Below are 15,020 nucleotides of genomic sequence, written 5' to 3'. Positions count from 1 at the left end.
ATAATACCAAGAAAATATAAGGTACGTGTGTTTTTAGTCTCATTAAGTAACTCCCTTGCGTAGATTGGAACACAATGATTACCATAGACAAGTAGGATTTTTTCATGAATAACTTGAATGCACCTTGAATGTCTAGAATACCTTTTCGATAAAAAAAAATAAATTCATTTCATATAGTTATTTAATGTAATTCGTATTTTATATATTAACATCGATTCGTAACCTGAACGTACTAAGGTAATTTGATCGTCTTCTTGAACAGTTTCGTTTGCAAGAAAAAAAGAAATAGCATAATAATAAAGCCCTAGCTATTCCGTTATAGAGGGCGATACTGTTGTACGTTATACGTTATCACGAAACAATCGCTGTGATAAAAAAAAATAATTTACGTATTCAAATAACGCGCGCTTAGGCCCGCCCGTATCGCGCAGCGCAGGTGCAGTGTGCAAGGTGCAAGGCGCAGGTGGACGAGTCCATTCCGGGCAAGCTCGAGGTACACGGACCTGTGGCTTGTATTACCATTATACATAAGTTTCTTAGCTCAGTCTTTGCTCGCATACATTATTTCGATTCTCGCGCGTCGTTGAGTAGCTGTTTATATAAGCACCAAGGTAAAGAATGTTAGTTAATAATTGGAATAAGTGTTTACATAGGTATACCGCTACGCTTATGTATTTCTATTACACAAAAGCATTGGCCTAAATAGTAATTCGTGCTTACTCCGTACTCAAAAGAAAGTTTTATATACAGGGCGCTCCACATTGTTCGGTGGATTCAAATTTTGCGCGTTTTTTTTTCTTTTCATAGCTGTTTAGACTACAAATATGGGAATCGGGATTTATTGTCGTGACCTAGGACTACTTTTATGTAATGGCCGCACGCCCTATGACCCATTTATTTATTACCTAGGGAGAAGAGACTTTACTTATTGATGATAAATAAGTTATTTTGGTTGCACATAATGTTGTTTTATCTTAATTAAGATACCTCAATTACGTTTTGTCCCATTTTAATCCACTATAGTGACGAATTTTATCATGTAATGACTTTAAGTATCTACTATTAAACACTTAATTGAACTTGAATCAATCTTACATCTAAGGGGTATGTATAATTGTTTTTTCAATAGAAATGGTCACGATTTTGTTCCTTTTTACGTCGATTTAGACACGTAGGCCCGTGTACCATGAAATATTAACCCATTTGATTGAATACACGCATTTGGAACTATAAACGCCTTCCTTAACTATTGCATTATCCGAGTTTTAATGTACGACTATAATATACCTTTATCCATGAAAGTTTAAGTAGAAGAGGTGTTTATTAAAACTTAGTTTTTAATATCTATTCAACACATATAAGTGTGCACTTAATGGTAGGTATATATGTACAATTAAGAAGCAGCAATTAAGAAAGTCTAACGTGTCAGCTCGACGGAGAGAGCTCTACAGTGACACCTATTTCTTAAGCTAAAACTAACCGACGCATTATTCGTGCAGAATTAAATCTATGTCTATAAGAATCTAACAATTCCAATATGGTTTCAGCATCGTGGAAGCGATGCCGCCCAAAATCCAATGGAAACAAGACGACATGATAGCCGCGATCCGCGCAGTCCGGGCGGGTCTGATGTCGACCAGTACGGCAGCCACTGTCTACGATGTTCCTGAGGGCGTCCTCAGGATCTACGTGAAGAAGGCCCGACTTGTACCGGTGACGCCACAGAAATCTTCTGCGGCACCAGCAGCCGACGGACCCTCAACATCTGGAGGTACGAGCTCTCAGGTAGCGCCTCCAATTCCAGGTCCAGCACCATTAGATGCTGAAAGTGCGTATGATCGCAATCGCAGGAAGACCCGGCGGCTCCGTCAGTCTTGGTATTGCCACGCCTGCAAATATGACATGGTAGCAGACATGCGGCAGTGCACCAAGTGCAAGAAGTGGTATCATGAGGTCTGCGTGGGCCTCACTGCCGAAGACCTCAGCTTTGAGTGTCCATTCGGGTGTTAATTTGTTTACTGTTAATTTACACGGGCTTCGTTCTCGTTACTTTTAGCGAGTGGGAGGGTTATTTTTGTTATATTCAATTGCTTGCGATATTTTTCTGTAATTATATGAAGATGTAGTCAACATGAAAGTTTAATAGGTATCACTATTTTTTATAAGCCCGTGCTGATTCCCTTTGATGGTCAGAGTTTACAAACAGAATTAGATTTCAAGAAGCAAGCTAATTACTTTCATTTCCTAGAATTTAAATATAGATTTACTCATCTTGATGTTAGAATGTAAACAAAGTGAAAGGCGTGTGATATAGAATGGAATACTCTTCGTCCTGACTCTACAGTATTTTCGTCCATTACAAATCCCAAAAGTTTAAAAACTATTTTTATTGAAAGATTTTACTAAAATAAGATATTTTGTTAGTAATATTTTGTCGTGCAGGGTGCAAAACTTTTGGGTCAATTCTAGTTTATCCAAATTCTAGTCTAGTCTAGATTTCCTAAAGGGTTGCTTGACCCCGTGTCACTTTTGACTGGTTAAAAGGAAAGTTAGACGTAGATATTTTAGATCTCGGAAAACAGGTATTTGTTAGATACTATATTGTGTTGTGAGAAATAATATGCCAAAATGTTAATATTCGTTAATAATAATTAATTTGTTTATGTTCGTTTAAGTTTAAAAATGCACGCATCGCGAGTTCTGAATCAAAGCGATATAACTGAATAGCATTTATTTGTTATTTAAAAACATATTCTATCTTTTTTTTAACCTTTTTGGAGAATGAATGAAATGCAATGTTATTTGTTGTCTGTGGGTATTGTAGTAAAAATGTGATTTTAAATATTGCTTACGTAGTCAGGTTTATTAGTCGTTCGCAGTGTGAAATATGTAAAACAGTTCTACATGTTTCCTATTTGTGTAGTAGATGTATGGTGGTTATTTGCACCGTTCATTGAAAATCCGGATTTAAAATTCCTCAGCTATCCTTCCACACACAGAAACTTTCTTTCTTACTTTTCTGTTGTGATCTGACAATATTTAAATAATTTAATTTCAATATATTTATAAAAAAAGAGAAAGTATATTTACCCCTATATTTTCAATAATATTTTAGAATTATATTAATACCTAATTATTTATGGAATCTCCGGTTCTACAGGGTGGAGCCAAATTTTGTGATAATTTCTATTTCTCGGTGACCTTTCTAAGCCATAAGTCTGTTAGCCTGTAACACAGGGTGGTCTTGACTGTGTATGTATATTTATATAAAATCTTTTTGTCTTGTAACATCCCAAGTTATTAGGAAAACGAGGAAACGAAATTATAGATTTCTGATGTATTTATATCTTTGTAACTTTTATTTTTGACTGTTAAATATTTCAGATTATATTTATCAATGTATCTTTCTACGTCTAGGTGTTAGATGCTGACTGTATTATCGATGTAAGGCACTGCTAATATTTATTTAGGTAGTTGCATATATACTTGCTATAATGAAGCCTGTATATTATTATTATATACCTGTTATATATTAGCGAGACAGCAAAAAGATCGATTAGGTGATTTCATGCTTGCGTACTTTTACCTAACTCTAACTCTACCAATAATATTTTTTTCTGAGAAATAAACTGCATATTTTTATACAAGAATGATCGATTGCTGTATTTTATCACTAAATAAATAAGAAGTTAACAAGCCGTGAGTTTCTTGCCAGTTCTTCTCATGAGCTTGCGTTCTGAACTGGTAGTAAACCTCTTCTGGTAGTAAACCCCTAGTTAAAAAAGATATTTCAAAAGCTTTGCAATTGTAAGATAGGTGTTATTAACTTTTAAAGTTTAAATATATATTTCTGTTGACCTTTAAATAAAATATAATATGTTGTAAAATGAATATTGCTTAAGCATTTAATTATATTAACTTATTCATTTAAGTTTTAAGTACTTTTAGAGATACAGTATAATTTCAAATATGTTAAAATAAATACTAACGTTATAATGTTATAAAGTTTAACATGTTGCTCATTTCACTATTTATAATATCGCTATGGCTGTGCTTAATGTAGTAGAGAATTTAAATAAATGTTAGTTGTGAAAATAATACCTGGTTTTATTCCTTCTGTTTATCCATTTAGCCCACATATAACATGCACTGTTCAGTAGGGAGGTATAATATTTTGACTACCTACTAGACCCTTAAAAAATAGAGTTAGATAGTTTTGACAGTTAACTTTAAAAATATAATTTCCTCCCAGAATTGGCTTGATTCTTTAAAATAAAGGTTAACTTTAATCAAGTAGCCTTAGAACCTTTTTTTACTTATTATTCAATAAACATAAAACACAGATATCGTTATCTAACACATTTATTTATAAATGAACACAGTTTACATTAACTTTATCTGCTGCATATAACTCAATACAATAATTATTATTTACATCACTATTAAAAATCTAAACATGAATTTTAACATTGCACAAACTACATTTTTACATTTTCTAATTATTTTTACTCACCCGGAGCATTGCCTTCAATACACATTTATTTTTAATCTACATTTTTCATAGACAATTTTTTATTCTAAACACGAAATGGCGCGGCGTTTAAAAATAAATTTCGAAGTTAAAAAACATCGATAAAAATATGTATTTACTAGGTCTTTATCATGGCAGAAATTAGATTTCTAATTTTGTAATGTGTAATGGTTATAGCAAACAGTAGTTCAATCGAAGTAGTGATTTGAAATATTTCCTATTTTGCGCGCGCTTCCTCTACGGATATCCGCGCGAACATCAATTTGCGTCTACAAGCAATTTCGATTGCAAGCAATAGAAGGGTTAGGTAAATTCTTTGCCCTTATTCTTATAAATAACTTATTTTAAATATTGTATTTGAAAAATATATATTTGTGTTAAAAGGAATATTATAATGAATTTCATACATTTTAAAAATTCTTTCTCAATATCGAGTTTATGTGATAATGAAATGTGCTAAATGTATAAGTATTTACTTGATGTGGGGATAGGTAATACAAAATCTTTGGGGTTTATACTTTTCTCAGTCAACGAAAACTCACAAAAATCACGCTGTAACTCATTTGGTTTTAAGTACAAGTAAAGTGTAATTTTATCGTCTTCTGTAAGTATCTGGGTAGTTTCTTTTATGAAAAACAGTTCGGATTATAGACGTCTACTTCTAGCAAGCAGTATAATAATAATTCTACGTAAGATAAACATGAGTGTACATTTTTCAGGTATACATAAGTACAAAGATATATAGTTATATACAAAATTATTGTGTTTGTCACAGATCTGTTTGCAAGTTGGTCCAGCCAGCGTAGGACGACGATATCCACTAATATGCTTAACATTTATACGATCAGTATCTAAGAATAATATATCATTTCTCTACTTATAGCTCTTAATTTTATAAGGAAGATAAAATACTTAAAAATCTAAGTTACACTTAACAAACTACGTATTTTTTTCAGAAAGTAGCATCCATTTATCTCTCAAATTCATAATAATGCTGGTACATAAATAAACATTTATATATTTAACAATAAATATCTACTTTTCTTTTACTCATAACAAAATATCATGCAATATTTTGACTAATTATTTATCTCATACAATAAACACTTTGGCAGGACGACATAACTGTTTACAACATTGACTACTTTATACATGATCTACGGTAAATATAAATTATCTTATGAAGAAAATATATTACACTAGCTTTTATATACAGAACTCTTAGTTCTTTTCAGATTTATACTTATAAAATTTGAATAGATAACTAAAAATATTTGCACTAATAAATAGAAAACTTATTTTAAATTGGCTATAACAGAGCATTTGATCATACAGAAACAATTTCGATAATAATTTCGACAAACAAGAAAAGCTTTTCATGTAAATTAGGCATTCGCGAAGCCAATAGCAACAATTCTTCTTGAATTTCACAATTCTAATATGTTTTTCTCATCATTCTCCTTTCTTCTTCTATGAAGCGAATCCACAGCTTCTTCAAGTTATTTCCAGAGACTTCTACGTGATGTTTAGACATAGAGCCAATGTTGCCAAGTGAACCGGCTCACTGGGGCTCCATTTCTTATAGCTTCGTGTTCAGACTCTGGTGATATGCAGCATGCCAGACGCTGAAATAAAAAAAAGCAATAATACAGGGAGATTTAAAAACAGTGAAACTACTCTTGTAAGTACCGCTGAGATTTCTTAAGGTTAGAAAGGGATAGATGTTCTTCCGTTTAAATTGAAATAGACCCTAATCAAATGAGGCAGGAAACGCTTCACTCCTGAAGTAATTCCCTGGTATATTAACTGATTTTAGGAACATCAACTTTTAGGGTTAAGATTAGAATATTTTCTATCTGGAATTTTTATTTTCTTTTATATCTATATAATCCAACAGGCCAACTTTCTTTAATCTATGTTACCTGTTTGAAAGTTCCAGGGGTAGAAACAAGCTTGTATATGGCAACGATAGGTATCATCAGAATGGAGGAGCAGGCAAGTCCCCAGCCGAGGACCACAGCCCAAGGTGGGTACGTGTAATGTTGATATTGAAGTGGCTGCTGGTATAATAGGCCGAAAACCACCACACCCTGTAAGACAAAATGGTCTCTTGTCGCACATCAACGAAACTATAGAAAAGTTAGAATTACCCGAAGTTTAAGCCTTATTAAAGTAGCATTTTTCAATTTCAACTAAAATAATAGCAATCTCTATATAACTCTCAATATGACTAAATAATAACAAAGTTAAATTTGTTTATAAAAAGGTATGCTTACAATAATGAAGGTGGGACTGACAAACTTCCAGCATATCCTCCAATAAATCCCAGGTCTGAATCCAAGCATTTCTTCAACATCATCAGAGAATCTCTTTAGACCTGAAAAATATAGAATAATATAGATTATTTATTCGATAAATGTCATGCAAAAACGGTAACAAAGGTATAATTTTAAAAATTAAAAGAGTTTTTACCATAGAACCAGGAGACGGCGACAGCTTCGAAAAGAGCGGAGCAAAGCAAGGAGATGCCAGCGGCGTAAGTATCCAACAAATGGAACATGTAGATTCCTCCCTAGAATGCAAAAATCCCCAAATTTCATTAAATCAATGTGTACCTAGCCTACCTTGGACAATAATAAAGCCGATAACAATATGGTGCTTTTAGGGTTATAACAATAGCATTACCGGTGTAACATTGATACAGGCCACGCAGAAGGAGACGCAGACGACCAGCAGAGTGAAATGTTCTCGCCGCAGCCACTGGGCACCGCAAGCGCGGGCCTGATCCAGTAGTCCTGTTATCACGCACTCCAACCCACCCATCTGTAAAATGCGAATCATGTTTAGTAACGTACTTAGTTATTTTCATTGTTTGGCTTAAAATTAACGATTGTGGTTTACATTGATCAATGGTATCTATCTTGTCTGATTGAATATACTTAAGGTCTACGTCCTACGTCTATGAGTTATGAGATTACGCTCTGAATCCTAAAGAAGACATAATCTTACCCCCGAATCCAGTCCAAGCATTATAAGCATGAAGAAGAAGAGCATAGCCCACAGACTCGCTCCTGGCAAAGTGGCCACTGCTTCAGGATACACTTGGAACACCAGTCCGGGACCTGAAACATTAAAATTCAAAAAGAAAACCGATCCCATATGTTTTAAGAAAAAGTAGCTGAATTTGTCCATACCTTCAGTTGCTACGGAAGATATAGGAACTCCTTGCTTGTGAGACATGAAGCCAAGGTATGTGAAGATTACGAAGCCGGAGAAAAACGACGTGAAACAGTTCACCAATGTTGTAACGAGGCAGTCCCTGGAAATAAACACAAGTTCAATAAAGCGGCAGAAACTCTTTTACCAAGTTTATTATTAAGGTAAATAATTTCGATAGATTTACCTATAGCAATTGTTATGGAAGGTGTTGTAACTAGCGTACGAAAGATGTACTCCAAAGCCAGCACCGACCGAGTAGAATATCTGAACTGCAGCGTCCACCCATACCTAGAATTAAAAATAATATTGATTAGAAACCGTTACGTAGCTATGTGCGTTGCCGATGTTCAAGACTTACTCGTAAGTATGATATAGTCTTTATATCCGTAACCAAATTCAACATATCGTGGAATTTGGATCCACCATTCTGGCTATGTAGTATGTTAGTAAGCCCATAAATTGAAGTAGGTATATGGTATGTTATAGTATAAACACAATGAAATCTTTCTAGAATGTCATCATCACTATAAATTGTAGTCTTTTGAAATAAAAGTTCTCAAATTCTGAAACATACCTGGGTATCTTTCAGCCTAGTAAGCTCGGGCTGCAGATAGTACGCAATGCCCCTGGTAGCTCCAGGCAGTAACAGTCCCCGTGCCAGAAGAATGGACAGGACCACGTATGGCATCGTTGCCGTCATCCATACCACTTTGCCTAGAATAAGAATAAGAATTTATTTCACTTTTAAAAGGAGAGCGTATGTCCATCTAATGCAAATGTGGAAGTCTATGCAGGAGTGACAATAGCGACCATTTTGGCAGGGGAAAGGGTCGCAATGTCGCGAATGTAGAAAATAACTTCAAGTAATTATAATAGGTATGTAAAGTTTTCTTTATGCGACAATGACTATAGTTTAAAAGAGTTAGTGAAAAGAGTGAGTTAAAAGAGTAATTTGTTCAGCTACACAGTAATGTCATAATATCTATCATTTTTAGTATGCACTTACCGGAACTCTTGACTCCCTTGAAGAGTGAGAGGTATAATGTAACATACACAAGTCCCAAACAGATAGCCAGCTGCCATTTAGGAAAGCCCAGATCGTTCAATCCTTCTGAGTGTTGCATCTCCAGTACCGCGCGACTGAAACCAAAGCCATATTAAATAATAACGCCCTGTTTTAAAATCGAGTTGTCTTTTATGTATTTGAAAAGATTTTGAATACCTTATAATAGAGTAAACAAAAGTCACAAGAACTCGTTTAAGTCTTTCAGACTAATCCTTACTAATCCATATCCATACTTATATTATAAATTCGAAAATAACTCTGTCTGTCTGTCTGCTACTCAATCACGCCTAAACTACTGAACCAATTTGCATGGGTATGGAGATATTTTGATACCCGAGAAAGGACATAGGCTACTTTTTACCTCGGGAAAATGACATACTTCCCGGGAAAATTCAGGTGGCGAACGAAGTCGCGAATAATTAATATTATAATGACTTGAATTAACAAAATACCGTTGTCATGGCAACTGTTTTAATGGCGGATATGCCTTAGCGCGACTTCGTTATATTAATAGATATAAATCATTTTGACAATATTTTTCGTGAAAAAAAAGCATATTTTATATCATCACGCTACGACCAATAGGAACAGAGTAACAGTAAAAAGTGTTACAAAAACGCGGAAAATTCTGACCCATTCTCTCTTATGTGATGCAAGCGAAGTCGCGCAGGTCAGCTAGTATGCCCTAAGTCTTTGATTCAAAAATATATGTTTGTATGAAAAATATTGTGACTTCCGTTATTGTAATCTTTGACACGAATATTTGCAATTATTATTTTAGAAAAGGACGTATCTTTTTGTTGAATTAAATTATCCTCATAAAGATAATTCTCTATGACAGATCATCTTTTACCCCTGTACCTACTAGTTAGTAGTTATATTCACTTTAGCTTACTTTACAACAACAATTGAGCAAATAACAAACACTCGGATTTATTCCGTGTATACAGATAGAGTTCAGGGTTACAGGCAAATTACATTACTTCCACTCAAAGGGGTCGATTTCCGGAAGCAATGATTGGACCTTTTATACCTGCTATGTCGTGTTTTTACAATATATTGTTAAGAAACAAGCTACTGTCATAACATATGTTTACCGGAATTCTAGTAAGTAGCGGCGGAAGTCGCAATCTATCTGTTATTACTCTATTCAAGGGCCTAAATACAGCAAGATTTAAGCGAATTTTCGGAAACGTAAATTACGTGATCACAACTATTGTGAGCTTATATTAATTGACCTAAAACTCAAGTAATGAACGGAAACAAGATTTTACCGAGGCCCTTTCCGTGTGAGTGTAATTCTAGGCTTTAGTTTTTAAAGTTCAATTTATGATAACGTAAAGTTATTCAGCTGCGTAACTTTTTTATACTTGTTTAATCCTACCATTTGCTGCAAAAAGACAAATTAAATATGTTAATACCAACCAGCCATTAATTTTCTGAAACACACACGATTCTAAACAAAGGCACTAACGAACTACGAACACTCTTGTAAAGTATGTAGAAAACTCACTGAAAGAATTCAGAAGCGGGTGTGAAGTGAGATAAAGGTCCTTGGTAGCGCACGTCTGTCTTGTTAGTCCCGTTGATCCTGCCGGAGTCCCAGCACTGCTCCGTGTTCCACGAGTTGTCGCAGTGCACCCACGGCAGCTCCGAGCGAGCTGATGACATCAGGAAGTAGAACGCCCAACCTGCCACCGAACAATTAGTAAGATTACCGTAGAATAAAAAGAAACAAGAAAATTATCGATGTTTCTTTACGTAAACCTATAGGCAAAAGAAAAACGATAATACTTATTGAATTCTAAGACTACTGACTACTAGGTCAGCAGGTAAGTTGTAGACGACTGCCATACTACATCGGTATTTGCATACATGCAATCAGCAAGGTTTCAGTAATTTTAAAAATTAAAGCCCAACCCGCCGTACACCGCGTGGCAACTAGGCTTCCCTAGGGCTTGTAAACGTTAGTTCCACGGCTTTTAACATTTATCAAATTATAAGACAATGATCATTAAAAAAAATACAACTTTTAAACTCTTTCAATAGCCAATGTCATTGTAAGTCTCGACCTTGACACTGCAATATAGTGTAACCCTTTACGCGATGTAGACAGTTATTTATTATTGATGGTACAACGTGTGATGTTGGCGTGCAACCTTACATTTGGACGAGCTCCAAGCGTTGTAAATAATTAGCTCGACAACTTGCTGTAATGCATAGTGTTATAACGTTATCATACACCGTTTTACAGTTTAATGCAAAACTTCGAATGTTTACGATTCTAAATAATATGAATTTGCGCCGCAAATGATACAAGTGTACATTTTTTTCTAATAAACTTTATTTATTTTTATATTTTTAAACTTTACTTGCTCTAATTTAGATACTATTTCACTATGTTCACAATGACTAAAATAACTTTCAATAAATATTCTAGTTTCCTCCAAAATACGATGAAAAAAATATCACCAATGTAGGCATGTTTGTTATTTTTTGGTTGATCTAAATAGGTGTTTGGATTGGATTAGGGGTGGACATAATTACCGATGATGACGTTGTAGTAAAACGACACATAGAAAGCCACCATGACAGCACAAAAACCCACACCTGCGAACACACAACCACACAAATATGTTAATTTACTATGATATGCAATTTTCATCCTATAATTTTTTTTGCTAAAGAATGCCGAATTAATAATTTCAAAGGCGAAATGAAGCCATCCTAAATGTAACTTTTACTATCTAATTTTTTTTTTTTAAAGTGATCGTTCAGTAGCTCTTGTGATTAGAGTAGACTGAAACTCTTTTGGTAGTAATTAGCATGTACATTATATGGTTTTGTTGACGTTTCGACATAGGTACAGAAAGCAGTAGGGTAGAATTTGTCTTTTGAACTAAGAGAAGTTTAGTAGAAGATACCTACCGGTTAATGCTAATGAAGAAGACTATACCTTTGAACAGTGGGCATATCTTCCACAGTGTAATCGGTCCTTGTCGGTTATACTGTCCCAGGATGAGCTCCATGTAGAACAGCGGCACGGCTCCGAACACCAGCATCAAGGTGTAAGGAATCAGGAACGCTCCTATACAAAATATAAACAGTACGAACTTGTTAGATAGGTATAATATTGTTGAACAAATAATACATTGTTTTCAGCATCAATAATACCTAACTTACTTTTATTGTTATTCACCGTATTGTCGGTGTTTTCTTAAAGAGTATCTTCAACCTACGTTTGTCAAGATTCGTGTAAAATACGGTAAGTTTTTTCAAACAAAACTTTTGTTACCTAATATTATCATAGGCTTGTATTCATCCACTAAAGATGATTGAGTTAGCATAAACTTATAGATAATCGTAATTATTTTGCATTCGTAAAATAAAGACATGCTTAATATCTTAATATCATTGCATATTAAATAATTCGATTGTCAATGTGTGGAAGTCATAAATTTTATCAAATGCGTGAGGACTACCAGGGGGGCTATCACGTATCTCAGTTGACAGCCATTTGAAAGCCACTATGCTGTCCATTGTTTTCTCCCTTAGATTATAGTGATTAGTACGTTACGTCAAAGCAGCAATGTACTGAATAGTGACCATAGATTTGACGTATACTAGCTGTCAACTGAGATACGTGATAAGCCCGCTGATATTAAAACCTCTTGATTCAAATCAAATGTCTGGCAGAAAGGGAATTGTAGTTTACAATCCACTTATAATTTAATCTATCGCCGATTCCGCGAATCTTACGAGACGTAAAATAAACGTTGTTATTAACTTTATTGTTGTCCCGAACTTTCATTTAACAGCTAAATAAACAATTTTATTAAGTATTTAATTAATTTATTCCAAGATGTTTGTAGCGGAGATTAACGCCAATCGTTTAAGACATTGACAATTAAAAATGGCTATGAAATCGATAATTAATTTATTCCTAAATCGAGATATTATGGTCGGAAGTTCATATTGGTTAGCATACTATAAATTCAAGTCAGTCTTAATTGACACGATTAATTACACGATACACAGCGCTCTATGAATCACATCTCCATACAATATTAAACAAATAAACATCTACGCCTACAAAACAAACAAAAACACTAGTATCAAGAATTAATACAACTAAACTTAAATCAGTTTTCTAACAGCTGTAAGAAGTCAAGTTACTTTTTATCCCGGAACTTTCACATGGAAAAAACGCGATTTCATTAATAAAGTCTACGCAAACGAAGTTATGGTCATCAGTTAGTCTCTACATGTTACTTTCTGCCCATTTAATTTAGTAAACATAGAAGTATATAATCACGTGTTCGTCATACGTTGGTATATAAGTATCTCACCGCCTCCGTTCCTGTAGCAGAGATAAGGGAAGCGCCACACGTTGGCGAGGTCCACAGCAAACCCTATGATGGAGAGCAGGAAATCTGCCCCCGTGCCCCATGTTTCTCTGCCGTCGTCCGCCTCTGAATAACAATCAATTTAAGGGCAAATATTATCAAATACGGACTGATAAAAACACATTTATTATTACAATTAATGGCAATTTGTATATGTTTGTTTGCTCTTCTTTCATGTCAAAATTGATGAACATGCTTGACTTAAACCTGGCAAGGTGATCAGATGATTATAACGGAGAAGAGCATAAGTATTAAACAAAACGTGAAAAAACGCGGGCGGAAACGCGTAGACTTACTAGTCCTTCATAAATAAAAAGTTACAAAGATACTCTATGATGTTGTGCTTAAAGTTTACACAAAAATCCTTGCCTGAATTCTTTGAATACTTTTTCAAAAGAATAAATTCAGTTACGAGAAAATATTTTTTGTTTACTTACTTTTGTGTACTCATTATTTATGAACCTTTTATTTTACTACGACTTATATCACTGTATCCTAAACAACATTTATCTCAAACGAAGTAAGGTGTAATACAAATATTTATAAATTGTCTAAAATAGTGCGCAACTTAGCAAGTTTACACGTTTGTAGTTTCCAAGTGCATTGTAAACACCCACCTGTTTTGATGCTATTAGTTCTGAGTCGCTTCGAAGCTTCGCTGTAGAAGCATTCCTCTTCTATCTGTATTTTGGGCTCCTCTGCAAAAGCACAAACAAATTAGTATACAAATATGTACGTTATAGTTTAGTAAAACTTTGTAGGGTACTTACTCTTATAACACGACAATGTTACTACGGAACCTTTCGTTGATTTGTTATCTGTAAGAAGAAAAAAACCTTGTGAAAGAATATTTAAGAAAATGTCTTACATTATCTATAGCATATTTGTGAAACTAGCTCAAGCACAATGACATGAGTAACATGATCAACCCGTAATCCAAAGCTTGAAATAAAATATAATTCTCGTCAATAAATTCTAATATTGTCGTCTATATTAATAGAATTGAAAGCAACTATAAAATCCGATCACCACTCATAATGAGAACGAAAGAATTTTTAATAAACTCAACCTCTATCCAACTCTAATTACAGATAAAATTAATGAACAATCGATACCCGATCACGTAGAAGCTTGCATATCAATGAGACACCTAGCCGGGACCCGTGCATACCACGCATTCTTACATTCACCAAGCCATCTTAATAACGTCACAGGCATTCGCCCGACCACCGCATAATAGGATGCCGATGCGGAAAAATTCCGCAATAATTCCCCTAAGGTGCCAACTCTATTGGAATTCAAAAATGCGGGGCCTTAATGTCAGAAACGGATAGGAATCCGGATAATTGAAGAGTTTGTAGATGCATCGCGTTTTTTGTCTATGATTGATCGAGTTTTGATGTTAATTGGAGTTCTCGTGTGTACGGGTTAAATTAAGCTTTTTAAACAGTGAGTTGTTTCGCGTATGGATTGGTTTTGTCTTATTACATCCGGGAATATTGTTAATTCAATTAAAAGTAACTTGCAAAGTAAAGATACTTGAAATATGATATGCGATGCTCTTTATTTTAGGCATGTAAGATAAGTTTATGTTATTATTGGAATTAATAACACTGCAAGACCACGAACACACAGCGCAGTTTCCTTCTTTAGAGAAAAATATTACGACTAGCTTCATGTTACCTACCTTGACGATAAAGAGGTCACACATCGACCCTTAGACCCCATTGCATGGAATATTCACAATAGTGTACGAAACAATATAGTGTTATCCTTATTTACTTATGCAAAACCAAGT

At 34.4% G+C, this 15,020-nt stretch overlaps 2 protein-coding genes across 4 annotated transcripts in view; one reads left to right on the top strand and one right to left on the bottom strand.

The window, feature by feature from the left end:
* The first annotated feature begins 368 nt into the window (after positions 1–368).
* On the top strand, positions 369–2,705 carry LOC142982907 (uncharacterized). 2 transcript variants are annotated; one of them, XM_076129632.1, is made up of 2 exons: positions 369–493; positions 1,548–2,705. In XM_076129632.1, exon 2 carries the CDS (start codon positions 1,561–1,563, stop codon positions 2,008–2,010), a length of 450 nt encoding a protein of 149 aa, XP_075985747.1. In that variant the 5' UTR covers positions 369–493; positions 1,548–1,560; the 3' UTR covers positions 2,011–2,705. The 2 variants fall into 2 exon arrangements, with proteins under 2 accessions (XP_075985747.1, XP_075985746.1); XM_076129631.1 differs by having other exon boundaries at positions 424–611.
* A 1,652-nt stretch (positions 2,706–4,357) lies between these two features.
* The window catches only part of LOC142982571 (sodium-dependent noradrenaline transporter-like), a 44,850-nt gene continuing 34,187 nt past the window's right edge, over positions 4,358–15,020 (bottom strand). For both annotated transcript variants that reach the window (XM_076129131.1, XM_076129132.1), the window contains exons 6-21: positions 13,993–14,040; positions 13,840–13,920; positions 13,166–13,288; positions 11,773–11,904; positions 11,364–11,426; positions 10,330–10,507; positions 8,757–8,890; positions 8,325–8,464; positions 7,935–8,038; positions 7,726–7,850; positions 7,541–7,653; positions 7,217–7,354; positions 7,004–7,103; positions 6,808–6,908; positions 6,454–6,621; positions 4,358–6,156 (exon numbers count right to left, since the gene is read on the bottom strand). In XM_076129131.1, coding sequence (XP_075985246.1) covers positions 6,058–6,156; positions 6,454–6,621; positions 6,808–6,908; positions 7,004–7,103; positions 7,217–7,354; positions 7,541–7,653; positions 7,726–7,850; positions 7,935–8,038; positions 8,325–8,464; positions 8,757–8,890; positions 10,330–10,507; positions 11,364–11,426; positions 11,773–11,904; positions 13,166–13,288; positions 13,840–13,920; positions 13,993–14,040 — 1,847 coding nt within the window. In that variant the 3' untranslated portion in view covers positions 4,358–6,057. The remainder of the gene's footprint in view (positions 6,157–6,453; positions 6,622–6,807; positions 6,909–7,003; positions 7,104–7,216; positions 7,355–7,540; positions 7,654–7,725; positions 7,851–7,934; positions 8,039–8,324; positions 8,465–8,756; positions 8,891–10,329; positions 10,508–11,363; positions 11,427–11,772; positions 11,905–13,165; positions 13,289–13,839; positions 13,921–13,992; positions 14,041–15,020) is intronic.

The sequence above is a fragment of the Anticarsia gemmatalis genome, chromosome 22, assembly GCF_050436995.1.
Source record: "Anticarsia gemmatalis isolate Benzon Research Colony breed Stoneville strain chromosome 22, ilAntGemm2 primary, whole genome shotgun sequence".
In the NCBI taxonomy this organism is placed as follows: domain Eukaryota; kingdom Metazoa; phylum Arthropoda; class Insecta; order Lepidoptera; family Erebidae; genus Anticarsia; species Anticarsia gemmatalis.
Note: the sequence above shows the minus strand (reverse complement) of the source record. Positions and strands in the feature narration are given on the sequence as shown.

Bases quoted from the DNA above. Each gene is read 5' to 3' on its own strand.
- LOC142982907 (XM_076129632.1), top strand. From the start codon at position 1,561: ATGCCGCCCAAAATCCAATGGAAACAAGACGACATGATAGCCGCGATC.